This window comes from Electrona antarctica (assembly GCF_951216825.1).
Source record: "Electrona antarctica genome assembly, chromosome: 17".
NCBI lineage: Eukaryota > Metazoa > Chordata > Actinopteri > Myctophiformes > Myctophidae > Electrona > Electrona antarctica.
This window is the reverse complement of record NC_136798.1, coordinates 34,501,324-34,519,547: the sequence shown is the minus strand read 5'-3', so window position 1 is coordinate 34,519,547 and position 18,224 is coordinate 34,501,324. Positions and strand designations below refer to the sequence as shown.

Below are 18,224 nucleotides of genomic sequence, written 5' to 3'. Positions count from 1 at the left end.
GTTCAAGTGGTTAAATGTCTGAAAATAACACATGAATCTAACATACACTGATGGATTTAGTGCTTTAGGACACATGACGTAGCCCTAGCCTGGATCCAGCCCAAAGACCCCGCCCACTCTCTGAGTGGACTCCGTCTCTTGGTCTGGTGTTGCACTGTGAACCTATAATTTCTTCGGTACAAAAATGTATTATCCAATGAGAATCGGTGGTGGGGGTGGGTCTAACGAACAACCAATCAGCGCCGAGTCCCGTTTTCAGCATCATCACGCAGCGCAACACACGGAGGAAGGAGGGAAAAACAACACCAATGGCTACCGGTTGAGGGAAATTCTAATCCCCTCCCCCTTGAAATCGCTCAGACAGGAGACAATGTCAGACTGAAGCTTCAAGAAAGCTACAGTCTGATAATCAGGCTAACGTAGCCCCCTCCTTTCCTTTTCATTCATTCCCTTCTTTCTCGTTACTCTTGCTTTCTCTCCATTGTCATTCTTCCCTCATGTTCATATTCCCTTCTTCAACACATCACTCCTTGTGCAGTGATTCTCAAACGTTTTCAACTATTTTCATTTTCAAAGACATCATGAGCATCATGCCAGTGGTTCTCAACCTGTGGGTCGGGACCCCCAGGGCAGTCCCCACATGATTTTAGGTATTTGCTTAATGTGCAACATTGTTTTCTCACTCAACATACAGTAAACAAACCAACAAACGGTATACGTCTACTGTATACAAGGTGTCTGCACATTTCTAAATTGACAATTTAAGGACTTTTAATCCCTTAACCTCTAAAATGAAGTCGTCAAAGTCGTCAAAGTCAAATGTTCCCGAAGAAAGAGGCAACAATGTAATATTTGCAATATTTCTTGTAAATATCTATCTGTGGAACCAAGTCAAACTAAATCCAATGCTTCAACTCCTACAATTCCAATTGCTTGTCAGGTTGGGGGTGGGGGGGGTCCCCAGTTCAAATATGATTATTGTTTGGGGTTGCGGTCTGTAACCCCCTATAACGCTAAGAGTGTACAAATGGACCCGTTTGTAACGCTCTCAGAGTTACTGGTCAATTATCTGGGGACGGCCCTACTTGAGGGGAATCCTCGGACCACACTTCTAGAGCAGGGGTTCTCAACGTTTTTGGCCGGGGACCCCTGGAAATGCTTTGGCAATGTCTCGGGACCCCCGCCCCGCCCCCTCCCGACCCCCAATATAAATTGACTGCTACAATAACCTTAAACCATTTTGGGCGGGAACCCCTTTTGATGTTTTAAGCATTGTTATAATTTAGCTATTGAAAAATAGCAGATCTACAAGCTCATAGCGCGCCACCGAGTGGCGCGCTATGAACTTGTAGGTCTGCTATTTTTGAAAAATCGTGAAAATAAAGTTTTTAAAAAAAATCTTTTTTTTTTTTTTTTGAAAATATTTTGGGGACCCCCCAAAATAATTTGGTGACCCCCCGAGGGGTCGCGACCCACGGGTTGAGAACCCCTGTTCTAGAGAACCACTGCCCTTATGAATGCCACCCGTAACACAGCTGTGTGTAAGGAAATGAAAGTAAAGCCAGCCAATCGTGTGGGCTGACCCACAATGCACTGGTGTTGCTCCGTTGGGCTCCATTCTAGTCTCAACTCAGCCCAGAAAGCTAGCTGATTAGAGTCTATAGCAATGAGCCCCCTCAGAATACTCACATTTCTGCCTCCTGTGTTACGGTGATATTGGTGACCTGCCAAAATATGTGACCATGGTGGACCTGGACTTGGACGCTCATTGACATCTTTCTTGTAACACATGGCCTAAATACCACTAGGTGTAACTTAGCTAATAACCAAACGGCAGTGATTTTATGTTCGGACAATGGCGTTGCATGAAGTCCACGCGACACATTTCATTTCAGCAGGTCACCAATTGTGCCGTGACACCGCCATGCTGGAGGACACACAAGGTCAGACATGTACAGGCTCTATGCACACAGAATAACTCCTCCTATACAAGCCGGCCGCTTGCCCCGTTTTTACTCCCCGAAGTTTCCCCAGTGAGGGGTGGGAGTGGCTGGACACAGAAGTCGAGGCATATGGCCGTGTGTAGTTGAAGCACAACGGACGTGTGCTTATGAGAAATAACTAAAATGAAAACTTCTGCGAAAAAAGAAGTGCAACACGAGGATAAAGGAAACATTAAATGTCCAGTTTGCTAATTCACAACTACTACTACTACTGGTTGGTGTATTGGTGTTGAAACTTTGAATTTCTCTAATTATTATAAACTTTCACGACAGTCTAAGTGCAAATATAATTTATGAAAAGGCTACTACAGTGAATTCGGTTCACGGAAGTTGCTATGTGGGGATTTTCTGACGCAATCTGACACAGTCTCTTGCCTTGCCAGGGGTGCCGCATAATGCATTGATTGAATTTATCAATATCACCTCAGTTTTACCACTTAAACCAGGGTTCCCCAATAGGCGGCCCGCGGAGCGCCCCCTTGTGGCCCATGGAAGAATACAAAAAAAAAATATATATATATATATATATATATATATATTTTTTTTTTTAGGGGTCCCAGATATAAATGGCATTAAATGGGGGTCAGTAGCCTATGCATGTCAAACTGGGCATCCTTTTCAAATGGGGTCTTGCCCTGAAAATTAATTTTCAGGGCAAGACCTCGACCTTGTGCGTGCGGACTCGGCCCCCAGCCTGGTACCCTAGTCAAAATATGGCCCTTGAGGAAAATTAATTGGGGAACCCTGACTTAAACCCTCTATACTTAGGAGCCGAAAAGGCCATTCTGTATTAATTGGAGGGGCTTAAGTGAGCATCCTGGAAGGCTTACAAACTGAGACTGTGACGAAGAAACGATCTTAAAAATGTTGCGTGAAACTTATAATAACCAAGGCCTACAAAGCCAAAGTGCAGTACTACGAAAAACAACGACGATAAATGGGCTTAAAAGTGTTTATCCCCCAAAACCCCGAAGGCTAATTTGACCTTTTGCTTTGGGATACACAAATAAGTCGGTCCGTTGTGGCCAAAAACATAGTTACTGCACTTTGGCTTCGTAGGGCAGTACATGCTGATGCTTTTATAGGCGGTAAGAAATCAACATTTAGAACATGAATTAGTGTTCTTTAGTGCCGTGTAATATTCACGTTCTATGTATCTACTCAGGACACAATCGTCAGTTAAAATTAACGCGGTTGCAGACCGCTCCGCTGTTACATGTGTCACACTAAATAAACGCTCGCGGCGTGTAAGGACTTAGGGCTTAAAATTGTTCAACTAGCCAATCGACACATTGTGAGCTTGTAGATCAGCTATTTGAACTACTTTCAAATGTTTTAATATAGTAAAGAACGGCAAACGACAAGTTTAAGGGATAAGGGGTAAGGCTGGACCTATGCTCTTATGCACAGCAGCCATATTCTGTCCTTCAAATGTCTTAACAATTGTTCCAATGAAGGCTCTGTTCCGTTCTGGTCAAACAGAGTCAAGGTGCTGATGTTGTGCATGTTGGCTCATTGATATTGTGCATGTCGGCTACGCCAGTGGGTCTCGAAGGGTGGTCATGGTTCCTTGGGGGGGGGGGGGGATTCCAAATGACCCCTGCATGTGTAACTCTGAGAGTATACAAATTCATTTGTACACTCAGAGTTATGGGGATCGTTACAATTAAAAGGTTTGAGAACCACTGTGCTTCATTGAGTGGAACAGAGCCTTAATTCCTTTTAACTGTTAAGACAAGGAAGTAAGAAGTCTTTCCAATATGGCTGCTGGCCTATATATAGAGTCTATATTGTGAACAAATAACTACACAATCCAGTGTGTTGGATTTAATGGGCTGAGTTGACGTGAGTGGATTCGAACTGAACTGAAAGGGCATTTTGTGAACAAACCTGTAGCTCCTTTTAGTCACTATCTCTTTCTCTCTCTCGCTTTGTTTCTGGTCCTATTTGTCTCCTCTTCCCCCCGTCTTGTCCTTTCTTTGTTTCTCTCTCTCTCTCTCTCTCTCTCTCTCTCTCTCCCTCTCTCTCTCTCTCTGGTTGCGTGTGGTGTTTGTCTCTCTACCATGTGCTCTCTAGACACTGAACATTGCCCAGGTATGTCCTTGTTCCTCTTCCTGGTCACCTGACTTGCCAACTAACCAGCCCATTGGACGCTTGCTTTTATTTTATTTTACTTTACTTTACTTTACTTTACTTTACTTTACTTTACTTTACTTTACTTTACTTTACTTTACTTTACTTTATTTTTTAGACACACTGGAAAACTGGAGTGGAAAAAAGACATGAAACACCAGAGGGTTTGAAATGAACAAGGCAGGGTCAAATTGATAACAATTAAAAACTAATAATTAATAAATATATAGAACACTTAAATGGCTTGTTAATGCTTTGTGAGCTTGCATATCTAATATGTTGTGGTGCGCGACATACAACTAACTAGAAATGGCCCTAGAAATGGCAGATATAAATGCAATTACTGCAGCAGAAATGGAAAGGCCATTAATTAATTTTACAATTAACGGCCACGCTACACCAGGCTTTTCTCGCACGTTTACCCTAAACGCGCGGTCCGCGCGTGCGTTTTTTAAAATAGGGCTGGACCTAAATTAAACGCACACGCGGGGGTAAACGCGCGCGTTTTGTGCGAGAAAAGCCTGGTGTAGCTTGGCCGCCAATGGGCATGTGAACAAGTACAAAACGCAGGACCGAGAAAACACACACGAAACAGGTCAGAACAAACAACTGAAAATTGGGTAATGATGGAACAAATAAATGAGCAAGACAAAAATATTATAAAATGTATAAATTAGTAGTAGACTCTCGTGAGATGAAATTGGCAACCAACCATGCATTTTCTGTTTATTAAAAAGCTGGTTTACTGAGTGAACAGCATTTGTATCATTGCTATAGAGTCTATAGCAATTGCTATAGACTATATAGCAATGATTAATATCATAATACAGAGATTTTTGTTTTATAATTTCCCCCTCAAACATATCACTTGCCCCACCTCTTAAGAAATGGATAGATAAAACCACCAAGACAATGCATTGTGTTTTTGTTTTGGATTAGTACGCCAGCTAGCCTGGCCCTATGTTTCGGCTAGCTAGCCCATGTTTCGTTATGCATTTCAAATGTCAGTTCGAGCCCTGCTTTTGGAGTTTCAAGCCCTCGCTGCACTGCATGTGTGGATGTAGTGTTTGTCACGCCCCAGTGGTGGAAATATTACTAATTGTACTTGAGTAAAACATTTGGATTACCAAATTGTGAGCTTGTGGATCTTTTTTTTTTTTAAATGGCCCGAAATGTATGTACAGGGCTGAAGTGGGCAATGTATCTTTTGTAATAATGATACACATCTATAAAGTAACTAGTAACTAAAGTTTTCAAATAGTAAAAGTACGATACAAAGTACTAAGTGTTAGATATTGGAAATACTCAAGTAAAGTACAGATTCCTCAAAATTGTATTTAAGTACAGTACTTAGTTACTTTCCACCACTGGTCACCCTCTTCCTGTTTTCTGTTGTGCTGACCTGGACAAATCTAGATTTACAGTGGTTCTCACACTGTTTTCATGATTTACAGTGGTGCTCAAACTGTTGTCATGATTTACAGTGGTGCTCAAACTGTTTTCATGATTTACAGTGGTGCTCAAACTGTTTTCATGATTTACAGTGGTTCTCAAACTGTTTTCATGATTTACAGTGGTTCTCTAACTGTTTTCATGATTTACACACCCCATTCGACTGGTATCATGTATTGAATCGGCAAAATCATCCGTTATCAGCACGTTTGAATGGTGCCAAAATGTCCATACTGGCATCCTCACTGTTCAGTATGTCATTATCTGCGATTGTAGCATTGTCATTATCACTGATGTCCTGACGGAGGCGCGCCGTGTCTGGTGGCCATGAGCTACGTGAGGCACCGCGAGAAAACTGTTTTCATGATTTACAGTGGTGCTCAAACTGTTTTCATGATTTACAGTGGTGCTCAAACTGTTTTCATGATTTACAGTGGTTCTCAAACTGTTTTCATGTCAAGGACCCACAAATTGATATGTACAGTTGGAGGCCATCGATATTGTCCTTTTCTTTTTGCTGAGTTTTGCGTGATCTGCGCAAAAGGACAGTTAACCCATTTTGGGCGGGAACCCCTTTTGGTGTTTTAAACATTATGTTATAATTTAGCTATTGAAAAATAGCAGATCTACAAGCTGCTACGAGCTTGTAGGTCTGCTATTTTTGAAAAATCGTGAAAATATTTATTTCAGAAAACTGGCGGATTTAGAAGATTTTTTTTAAATTTTGAGGTCAGGCCTAAATGGGTCAAATGATAAGGGACAATATCGGTGGCACCCAACTGTATTTGGCCACGGACTCCCCATCTGAAATGTTTTATGCCAGGGACAAACGCAAGCTCACAACGCAACGTGTTGTGAGCTTGTAGATCTGCTATTTCCGACACGCTGCTAAGTATAAATCGGGCATTACGACGGCGCCACCATGGCTCACTAAAACACATTTTTGTCGACAAAATGTAGATTGAATCAACTCAAATCTAAAACTAAAACATTTCAGATAGCTAAAATATTGCTAAAAACCGAATGGAATTGTATTGAAAAGACTGATTAAAACGAAATCTAAATTTGCTGTCAAAGTTGACACTGGTGCCATTGCGCAAATCTTTTCAAATGGAGGCCCGCGGTCCCAATCCATGTAGGTTTTCCATGTACATTTTACAGACCAGACAGTGTCTGCCCTGAAACTGGGTGGTCTGGTCATACCAAAGACTGTAAAAATGGGACCCGATGCCTCCCTGCTTGGCACTCAGCATGAATGGGTTGGATTGGGGGGGTCAAATCAACTAATCCAATGACTCCCAAGTGCGGCACGGCTGCACGTGTGTGACAAATCGTACGACTTTGACTGTTTACTTTTGGGAACCTTTTGATATGAAAATGTATGAAAACCAGTGGTCTATGCAGTGAGAGTCTGTGTGTCCGCATACCACTGGACAGATTCAGCGCCAAATGTCACGTTCTTTTCACGTAATCCTTTATACTTTCTAAAATATCGCACCTTTTTGATTTATTTTTCGTTTTAATTTTTTAAATCCATTTGATCAGTGTTTTGCCCAGGTCAGCTGATGAGATGATTCTGATTGGCTGTCTGACTGGATGAGTGAACTCTGACTCGTGTCGTGTGATGTTCATTAGTTGATGAGCCAAATGCATTGTGGGACGTTTTTGAAATCTGGCCCGTGAGGAGCATTGTTTTGTATTTGTGTATATTCCTGTGTTTTCTGTCATGTGTTTAAAGGTGCAGTAAGTGATTTTATTTTGTTAACCCATTTTGGGCGGGAACCCCTTTTGGTGTTTTAAACATTATGTTATAATCTACAAGCTCGTAGCGCGCCACCGAGTGGCGCGCTACGAGCTTGTAGGTCTGCTATTTTTGAAAAATCGTGAAAATATTTAGAAGAATTTTTTAAAATTTTGAGGTCAGGCCTAAATAGGTTAAAGTAAGTGTTAAATATTCTGATAGTAATCATTGTTACACTTGTTTGGTAACTGCAAACCCCCCGCCTCTCCCGCTCTTTAGTAAAAAAATGCATTGTTTTGGTCGGGATACCAATTTTATCCAGTCAAGACAGAGAGTTCCTACTGGATACAGTGACATTGTAAGTGTTGACAAAGAAATGAGCTGGAACACTATACATTTGAAGCCGATACATGGGCACTCTCTCCTGATTGTTTGAAGTTGGCAACCCACCTGAAAATGTATAAGAGACATCTGTTATTGAACAAACACTCCATAGCAATGCATTATATCTGGATATAGAGCTTTAACTTTGTAACAAAACAAAAAAATATATATACTTTGGTTTTATATCACTTACGGCACCTTTATTGCATTCATCGGTTATTATAATTAGACATTACAATTATTACTTTACCAACTGTTAAGGAAAACCAATCTGATGAAAAACAGATGATGTTCATTGAAATGTACAGTTGTAAAATAAAATTGGATGGAAGTAAGTAACCTAATTTGGTAGAGGAACAAACTGGAGGTCTGCTGCTGAAATATAAAAGTGGACATTTCACTTTCAGACATGTTTGGGGTCATCGTCTACTCGGGTAGCACCCCAGACAGTTGTTAAGTTCCTTCATTCACTATTTAGATATTTGATATTCCTTTTTTATCAGACACGCCCCCTTCCCATACAAACCCATTGTAACTTCAAACTCCATTTTGACCATGATGGATTCATTGAAAGCAATCATTTTTTTTGCATGATCGTCAGAATCGCTTCGATTCATCTGTCAGACTTCTTGATTGGCTATTTGAGATGTTGTGGAGATATTTTAGAAAGTATAACATCATACTTAAAGGCATGACATGGTCATGGTTTCTGTGTATTTTTTTGATTGAAGTTATTTGTCATATCATATCTGCCCTGTGCAATTTGTACCCTAACAGGCAAACGGAAATGTAATAACATTCACCTCTATTTTCCAATGCCCAATCAATGCCAAAAAAAAGAAAAGAAAAACCCAATGAAATTGTTACTTGCAATTATTTGTGACGACAGTAAAATGTCACGATGGTGACTTCTCTACCAGTGTGTTTTGAAGTTCCCTGTCCCACTCTTCATTTCCAGATACCAACCCACCCCCCAATTCCCATTTGGCCTTGCATGTGTGTATGCACCGTGCTGTTTAAAAAATATATATATACACATTATGTGCTGTGCTATTTGAGTTGTTTGTGGTGGTGGTGTGTGTGTGTGTGTGTGTGTTTGTTGATGATTTCCGATGTGTTAGCCAATGTATTATTTATTCAAAATGAATAAATGAACACCAAAAATGCCCATAGATTTATTCAGAATAGAGACATAGAGTTGTTTTTGGACGATAAAAAATAAATCACAAAAAACCCACACAAAATTCCCAAAGACGTCCTGGGCATACAATGTGTTAATAGCAGCTCTACAAGCTCACAGCGTGTTGCATTGCGACACGTAACGAGCTTGTAGATTCACTATTTTCACACCATTCCGTCATTAATGGATTTATTTTGATCCATTCACCACCATGGTTAAGAGTGTGAAAATCTTCCACTTTTCCACCCGGAATACATGGTGATTTCTTGTTAGGTTTATTTGTGTGACCTACAGTATGACACAATATGGAAAAGGACGTTGAATGGAAAGCAATAAGCAAAGCATAATGTGATACAATGGTTAATAACTCTTCCAGTGCTCATATGAGACTATAACTACAGTATACAGTAGTACAGTACAGTGTACACAGTAGTGTACATGATACAGAGGTACACTTTTACAACTCGACTTTTGTATCATGTTGATACCGAGTGACAATCTCTCTCTCTCTCTCTCTCTCTCTCACATTTTATTTAATACTTTCACTCTTCATCTATTCCTTCCCTCGGCATTCCCTCGAGTTGGAGAAATGATACATTTTCTTTATTTAATTTTTCTCAAATCTGCTGCAGCGTGTTTTTGGTTACTTTTAAACTTTTAAACCGATAATGTTGGTGGGCCGATAATATCGGACACCTCTACAAACTTTGCTTTCTATATCCAACCCATCCTTTTTTCCTCTCTCCATCCATCCATCCATCCATCGGTCGGAAATCTCTAGGTACCTGACGATTCGATTCCGAGTCGAAGGGCCACGATTCGATTATTAAGTCGATTCCAATACATGATTTAATCTCACCCCTTTCTAATGATCCATAATGGGAAAAAAATCAGACCGGTCTGAAGTGAGTGGTGCAACAGTGCCCCCTGTTGGTACTCTAAACATAGGGACATAGGGACATTGCTGTTCCTTGGAGTGGTTGCACCACTCAAAAACAGATTAATTTACTTCCATCGTCTTTTATTACAGTACAAACAAAATACTTAAGCAGCTCTCTTTTTCAAATAATGAATTCTGCATTCAACATCTTGATGATTCATCTATTAATCGATTTTCATTTTCCACCCACTTGTTCCCACCCACCCATTTTCCACCCACCCATCTCTCACGGCTCTCCCTCTCCTCCCTTTGCGATGTCTCCCCCTCTTCCTCCTCTCACGGCTCTCCCTCTCCTCCTTTGCGATGTCTCCTCCTCCCCCTCCTACTTTTCCTTCTCCTCTTCCTCCTCCTCCTCTCACGGCTCTCCCTTTCCTCCTTTGCGGTGTCTCCCCCTCTTCCTCCTTTTCCTCTTCCTCCTCCTCTCACGGCTCTCCCTCTCCTCCTTTGCGATGTCTCCTACTCCTCCTCCTCCTCCTCAGCACAAGCAGCGCTGCCCGGTGCTGGAGGAGCAGCTGGTGGACCTGGTGGTGTACGCCATGGAGCGCTCGGAGACCGAGGAGCACCTGATCGACGCGGACGTGGGCGGCACCAGCCAGCTGCTGTGGCAGCACCTCTCCTCCCAGCTCATCTTCTTTGTGCTCTTCCAGTTCGCCAGCTTCCCCCACATGGTGCTCTCCTTGCATCAGAAGGTAAGCCGCGGCCGGGGGGGTGGGGGGCTTTCTCAAAAAACACGGGTGCCGTCCGTGGCACCCTAGGGTGCCGCGGCAGAATGAATACTTTGATAATATTTGGAATTTGTCACTTCAGTTTAACGGACCCGAGTTAAACTTTTAACTCAAACTTTTTCAGCCTAGAGTTCACAAAGTCTCTTCACCAAATATAGCCGATCTACAAGCTCCTAATAAGTTTACAGATTCAAGTTATTATCGGTCCCTAACCCATTCAGTACGGGAACCCCTTTTTGGTGTTTTAAGCATTATGTTATACTTTAGCTATTGAAAAATAGCACTCGGTGCCGCGCTATGAGCTATTTTCTGTTTTAATCGTGAAAATTGACATGAGACTAATTAATTAGAGCGACAGAGAGTGAGAGGAGTGTGTGTGTGTGTGTGTGTGTGTGTGTGTGTGTGTGTGTGTGTGTGTGTGTGTGTGTGTGTGTGTGTATATGTGTGAGTGTCAATTTAACAAAGGTGCAGACGATCAGAAATCAGCAGAGAGTGAGAGACGTTTGCGCTACTCTATGCCGAATTGAAGTGGACTCGGACCCAGACTTTTTTTTTCTCCCTGGAAATAAAAACGTCTGGGTTTCCGAGGCTAGTCTTGCTCTGTCTCCCTGCAGCTTGCTGGCAGAGGTCTGATCAAGGGGAGGGACCACCTGATGTGGGTCCTACTGCAGTTCATATCGGGGAGCATCCAGAAGAACGCCCTAGCAGACTTCCTGCCCGTCATGAAACTCTTCGACCTGCTCTACCCGGAGAAAGAGGTTCTTGTGTACTTTTGATATATTCCTACAAGCTCGTAGCGCGCCACTCGGTGGCGCGCTATGAGCTTGTAGATCTGCTATTTTTCAATAGCTAAATTATAACATGTTGAAAACACGAAAAGGGGTTCCCGCCCAGAATGGGTTAAACATGAATACAGTTTCCAACAACAAGTTGCGTCCAAAATATCCTCCGGTGTATGTAAATATATTCAAGTTCCTTTCCCTGTGGTAGTGGGAGCTGGGCTGACAATCATCCAAGTGCAAGAAGAAGGGGTGAACTCAATGGAAATCCAAAGCACTCCGTTCAGTAAAGTTTAAAGTTTAAAAAGCCTTTATTTTCATGGCTCAGCTAGGCCAAATGTTAAAAAATGACCTACGCGTTTCGGCTATGAAGCCTTCATCAGGATCCAATGACCCTCAGGTGTGTAGTTTGTGTAGACCAGTGATTCTCAACCTGTGGTGCGCGTACCACCCATGGTACTCTGTCTGTTGTGTGAGAACTTGGAGTTAAAGTGCTAGTTTTATAGTTATCAATTTGTATATATTATTCGGAATTAGATATTTGCCTTCTGTGTGAACTTTGCTATTAGCTGAATTGGATGGGATAGGTTAGGTGTACACTACTGTATTTTAACAGTTTTCGGGAGGTGTAGTTCCAGACTATATAGCATTCGGAAATTGTGGAATTGTTGTCTGGCTACGCGAGACTATGAAGATGGACAGGAAAGAGGGATGGAGAGACATGCAGCAAAGGTCACCATGAACGGGCTTCGAACACGTGGCGCGCTGTCAGGCCAGAGCCTATCCTATACTCACTGTATGTGGCATGCGCCTGGACCGCTAGGCCAGCGGGCACTCCAGAGCCATATATTGTCTGACGTGGTACCTGCTGTAAAAAGGTTGAGAACCACTGGTGTAGACAAACTGTATTACAAACTCTGCCTCTCCCTCTCCCTCTCCCACCCTCTCTCTCCCACCCTCTCCCCGTCCTCCAGTGCATTCCAGTGCCAGACATTAACAAGCCCCAGTCGACTCACTCCTTCGCCATGACCTGCATCTGGATCCATCTGAACCGCAAGGCCCAGAACGACAACTCCAAGCTGCAGATACCCATCCCGCACTCTCTCAAACTACACCACGAGTACGTATCCCCTGGAGTCCCATACACGCAGGTATCCCCCATGATACGAGTAGCATTCCCCCCCCCCCCCCCCCCCCCATACACGATTGTACTAGCCTTGCGTAGCGATGCTAATATCACTGCATGGATATTAGTCTCGTCCCTCTCAGTATTCGATTTGTTTCTGCCTTGTTCCGCCCCATATTTGCATACTGGGCCCTGGTTTGTTATAGCCTGGTTATCTGCCTGAGGCAATATGCATTGCAAAGGCAGATGAAGGCAAGAGTACACATGCTGTGTTTGAACAGAACGCAGACGTTCTGGGCTCATTTCAGAATTTTCGCTGCCTTGCGGTTACAATATTAACGCTTCTGGAGAGAAATAAAGTTCGTTAGACGGATTTAGTAATGGCCGATTTTGCTTCCTGATCTTTGGGGAACGGAAAGTGAAAGTTTTTCAAAATAAAAGCTCCGTGCATCCGGGCCGGCACTCAAGCGACTAGCGCTGGAGGATTTTAGTGGCATCCAATGCATTTTTAAGCAAAACACGCGAGAACTTTTTTTTGTTTCCTCCGCACCCACCCCTCACTGCAGGTTCCTGCAGCAGTCCCTGCGCAACAAGACGCTGGGCATGTCGGACTACAAGATCGCGCTGCTGTGCAACGCCTACAGCACCAACAGCGAGTGCTTCACGCTGCCCATGGGCGTGCTGGTGGAGACCATCTACGGCAACGGCTCCATGAAGATCAACCTGCCCGGCACCGGCTGCGTGGCGTCGGGCGCCGTCACGCCGCTGCCCATGAACCTGCTGGACTCTCTGACCGTGCACGCCAAGATGAGGTACCTGACACACACACACACACACACACACACACACACACACACATGCGTGCACGCCAATATGAGGTACTTGAGGTACACACACACACACACGCACTGACCGTGCACGCCAAGATGAGGTACTTAACACACACACCCACACACACACACACGCATGCGTGCATGCCAATATGAGGTACTTGAGGTACACACACAAACACACGCTCTGACCGTGCCCGCCAAGATGAGGTACTTAACACACACACACACACACACACACACTGACCGCGCACGCAGTTAATTAAAACTGCAAAGCGGTCCGTCTCTGACGGTCTTTCTCTCCCTGCCCCCCCCCCCCCCCCCCCCCTCTCTCTCTCTCTCTTTCTCTCTGCTGCACACAGTCTGATCCACAGCATAGCCACGCGGGTGATCAAGTTGGCCCACACCAAGTCCAGCAACGCTCTGGCCCCGGCCCTGGTGGAGACCTACAGCCGGCTGCTGGTCTACATGGAGATAGAGTCCCTGGGCATCAAAGGCTTCATCAGTGAGTGATCACCGTCAGGGGTGGGGAAAAGAACTCAAAAGTTATGCTTAAATAGAAGCATCAATACTGCAATGTTAGATGTACTCTGTTACAAGTCTGGAATTCAAAATGTACTTGAGTAAAAGTACAAAAGTATTGGCATCGAAATGTACGAGTCACTCAAAAGTACTCATTGGTCAGAATGTCCCATCTCACGTTTTCAAATGTATACAAATCTTTTGAAAATAGCAGATCTACAAGCATTGGTTTAAAGTTCTTGTTCTGGGTTATCCTTTAGTAGTGGAAGATCCGCTTTGTTTACTATCTTACAATAAATCCACCACCTCTCTGTGTGTGTACGTCTGTAATCCATGTAACCATACTGTGTGTCGTAGGCTCAACATGTCAGTTTGTCACCTCCCCGTTCACATTCATTATACCCCGTGATCTTTTGTGGCCAGATGTAATTTCCTGGGGTCTAGTAGGACTATAGTAAATAATGATAAAGAAATCGCCATAAAATATAAAAAGACATAATTTAGCCACTTGTTTGAATGCCCCCGCCCCCCCTGTCAAAAACAGCTAAAATTGTTAAAACGAAATAAAGCAGCAGATGAAAAATAAATAAATAACACTCATCTTTTACTTTCTCTAAAAACAATATGAAACATGAACCTCGGTTGTAAAAAAAAAAAAGAAAAAAAAAAAAAGAAAAAAGCGATTTAAAAATGATCTCTCATGAATGATACATGAATGGTCTCAGCGATGTCATAAAAGCAACGTTCAAAGCCTCAATCTGTGATCTCGGCTGGTCAGTAATGTAGAGCAGAATTTAGCGACATGGGTTTACAATGATAATACCTAAACGTCGTCATCATGACAGTTTCAGTCATGATATATTTTTTCTCTCCATTGTGTGTGTGTGTGCGTGTGTGTGTGTACGTGTGCGTGTGCACACGTGCGTGCAGGCCAGCTGTTACCCAACGTCTGTAAGTCCCATGCGTGGGGAATCCTGCACACCCTGCTGGAGATGTTCAGCTACCGCATGCATCACATCCAGCCTCACTACCGGGTGCAGCTGCTCAGTCACCTGCACAGCCTGGCCACGGTGCCCCAGACCAACCAGAACCAGCTCCATCTCTGGTACTGTACATACTAACCACGGTGCCCCAGACCAACCAGAACCAGCTCCATCTCTGGTACTGTACATACTAACCACGGTGCCCCAGACCAACCAGAACCAGCTCCATCTCTGGTACTGTACTGTATACTAACCACGGTGCCCCAGACCAACCAGAACCAGCTCCATCTCTGGTACTGTACTGTATACTAACCACGGTGCCCCAGACCAACCAGCTCCATCTCTGGTACTGTACATACTAACCACGGTGCCCCAGACCAACCAGAACCGGCTCCATCTCTGGTACTGTACTGTACATACTAACCACGGTGCCCCAGACCAACCAGAACCAGCTCCATCTCTGGTACTGTACATACTAACCATTGTGCCCCAGACCAACCAGAACCAGCTCCATCTCTGGCACTGTACTGTATACTAAATACTAACCACGGTGCCCCAGACCAACCAGAACCAGCTCTGGTACTGTACATACTAACCATTGTGCCCCAGACCAACCAGAACCAGCTCCATCTCTGGTACTGTACTGTATACTAACCACGGTGACCCAGACCAACCAGAACCAGCTCTGGTACTATACATACTAACCATTGTTGCCCCAGACCAACCAGAACCAGCTCCATCTCTGGTACTGTACATACTAACCATTGTTGCCCCAGACCAACCAGAACCAGCTCCATCTCTGGTACTGTACATACTAACCATTGTGCCCCAGACCAACCAGAACCAGCTCCATCTCTGGCACTGTACAACAATAAGTTGCCGCCACTGCTGGGCGGCAGTGGCTCAGGGGTAGAGTGACCGCAAGGTTCCCAGTTTGAACCCCGGGCTCCGCCCAGAGTTGGTGTCGAAGTGTCCTTGAGCAAGACACTAAACCCCCTAATTGCTCCCGATGCAGGTGCAGGTTGGTGCCTTGCATGGTTCCTCCGGGATCGGTGTGTGAATGTGTGTGTGTGTGTGAATGGGTGAATGTAATGCACCATCTCTGTAGTGCCTTGGATAAAGGCGCTGTATGAATGCACCATTTACTATTTAAGAATACTAACCATTGTTCCCCAGACCAACCAGAACCTAGTTCCATCTCTGGATGCTACGTTCATTGTCTCCCTGCTATCCTAGTTTCTTTTTAAGGTACTAGATGGTTCTTGTACTCTTACTGTGTTGACTGTGAAGGTGATTATTTATCTGCAGTAGTTGATTGACTACAGTTCATGCTTTGTTTATTCCGCTCTCGCACTTCTAACAGTACGTTTTAACAGCGGGCGACAGCCAGACGAATTTTCCGGAAGTGCATTATTTGTCAATGGGACCCGGCAACTACTGGCGATAGAGGCGATAGCAGGCGAACAGGCAGTGGTCGAAAAGTGGGCGGAGGAACGTCGGCCGAAAAGATAAAAATAATTCATCTTTGGGCGACGTCGCCCGGCGATAGTGGGCGATTGGGCGATAGCCAATGAAATTCAAGCGATGCTCGCCGTTGGTCTCCCGCTGTTAAAACGTGCAGTGAGTCGCTCTGAATAAGAGTCTGCTAAATGCCTACATTGCCAGATGAAATTGTGTAATTTAGATATTATATATGAAATATATATTTCTTGCCTTGGCGACAGCGACCACATTGACTCTCCTCCCCTCCCATTGTGGTCCGTATAGCGTGGAGAGCACAGCGCTGAGGCTGATCACGGCTCTGGGGAGCTCCGAGGTGCAGCCCCAGTTCACCAGGTTCCTGAGCGACCCCAAGACTGTCCTGTCGGCCGAGTCCGAAGAGCTGAACCGAGCGCTGATCCTCACGCTGGCCAGAGCCACGCACGTTACTGGTAATGACCCTGATCCTCACGCTGGCCAGAGCCACGCACGTTACTGGTAATGACCCTGATCCTCACGCTGGCCAGAGCCACGCACGTTACTGGTAATGACCCTGATCCTCACGCTGGCCAGAGCCACGCACGTTACTGGTAATGTCCCTGATCCTCACCCACGTTACTGGTAATGACCCTGATCCTCAGCCACGTTACTGGTAATGACCCTGATCCTCACCCACGTTACTGGTAATGACCCTGATCCTCAGCCACGTTACTGGTAATGACCCTGATCCTCAGCCATGTTACTGGTAATGACCCTGATCCTCACCCACGTTACTGGTAATGACCCTGATCCTCAGCCACGTTACTGGTAATGACCCTGATCCTCACCCACGTTACTGGTAATGACCCTGATCCTCACCCACGTTACTGGTAATGACCCTGATCCTCACCCACGTTACTGGTAATGACCCTGATCCTCACCCACGTTACTGGTAATGACCCTGATCCTCACCCACGTTACTGGTAATGACCCTGATCCTCACCCACGTTACTGGTAATGACCCTGATCCTCACCCACGTTACTGGTAATGACCCTGATCCTCACCCACGTTACTGGTAATGACCCTGATCCTCACCCACGTTACTGGTAATGAGTCAGTGTTGTTTTTGGCAGCACATTTTGGATTTTAGTTTTTAGTCATAGTCTCTTGAATAGTTTTCATTTAGTTTTAGTCACATTTTAGTCACCTGGAATGTTTTAGTGTTAGTCTAGTTTTAGTCGACTAAATATCAAAAGATTTTAGTCGACTAAATCTACAGTTGATTTAGTTGACTAAAATGTATTTTGGCGGGCCTTGATGCTGTCATAATGGCTGATTTTACACTTCTACAAGCTCAGCGTTGTGAGCACGTTGTGAGCTTGTAGATCGGCTATTTTCACCATGCAACTAATTGTAAAATGACTTATACTGGATCTCTTGTCCACTAGTCCCTTCCTAACATTTTAGTCTAGTTTGTATTTGTTGACGAAATTGTCAGTATATTTAGTTTTAGTCATCATAGCTTAGTTTTTATTTAGTTTCCATTTGGTTTTCGTCAGTGGAAAAAGGTAGTCGACGAACATTTTCCGTCTTGGTTTTAGTCGACAAAATCAACACTGTTAATGACCCTGATCCTCACCCTATGGTCCAGAGCCAAACCCATTTAGACCCGAGGCTGATTCTAAAAACGCCTTATAAATCCTGTCGAAAGGAAACTTATGGGACACTGAGTTGTTCCTGTCTGGAAAGGTATAACATAAGTCTAAATAAGTATTATTTATTTTTGCTGGTAAATAGCTACATAATTATGATAGTAATCCTAGTATAAATACTAGAAAAAGTGCCCTTCTGGGCACAGGTCTCCACCAGGAGGATAGGACTGTGTGAGATGGTTGGCAAAATGTTTAGGAGTAATATAAACATGTTTGCCTTTGATGGCAATTGGATGACTTGAGGCATTTTGTTCA

The 18,224-nt window shown here is 44.1% G+C and overlaps 1 protein-coding gene and 1 long non-coding RNA gene across 3 annotated transcripts in view; one reads left to right on the top strand and one right to left on the bottom strand.

Moving 5' to 3' along the window:
* LOC306940467 overlaps positions 1-18,224 on the bottom strand; it is a 560,182-nt gene that overhangs the window by 161,106 nt on the left and 380,852 nt on the right. The window lies entirely within an intron of this gene.
* Positions 1-18,224, top strand: part of med23 (mediator complex subunit 23) — a 46,902-nt gene that overhangs the window by 14,052 nt on the left and 14,626 nt on the right. For both annotated transcript variants that reach the window (XR_013792023.1, XM_079525556.1), the window contains exons 11-17: positions 10,313-10,522; positions 11,173-11,316; positions 12,312-12,457; positions 13,030-13,275; positions 13,656-13,798; positions 14,746-14,920; positions 16,566-16,729. Coding sequence is in view for 1 of the 2 variants with exons in the window: in XM_079525556.1 (XP_079381682.1) it covers positions 10,313-10,522; positions 11,173-11,316; positions 12,312-12,457; positions 13,030-13,275; positions 13,656-13,798; positions 14,746-14,920; positions 16,566-16,729 (1,228 nt within the window). In the remaining variant the exon portion in view is untranslated. The remainder of the gene's footprint in view (positions 1-10,312; positions 10,523-11,172; positions 11,317-12,311; positions 12,458-13,029; positions 13,276-13,655; positions 13,799-14,745; positions 14,921-16,565; positions 16,730-18,224) is intronic.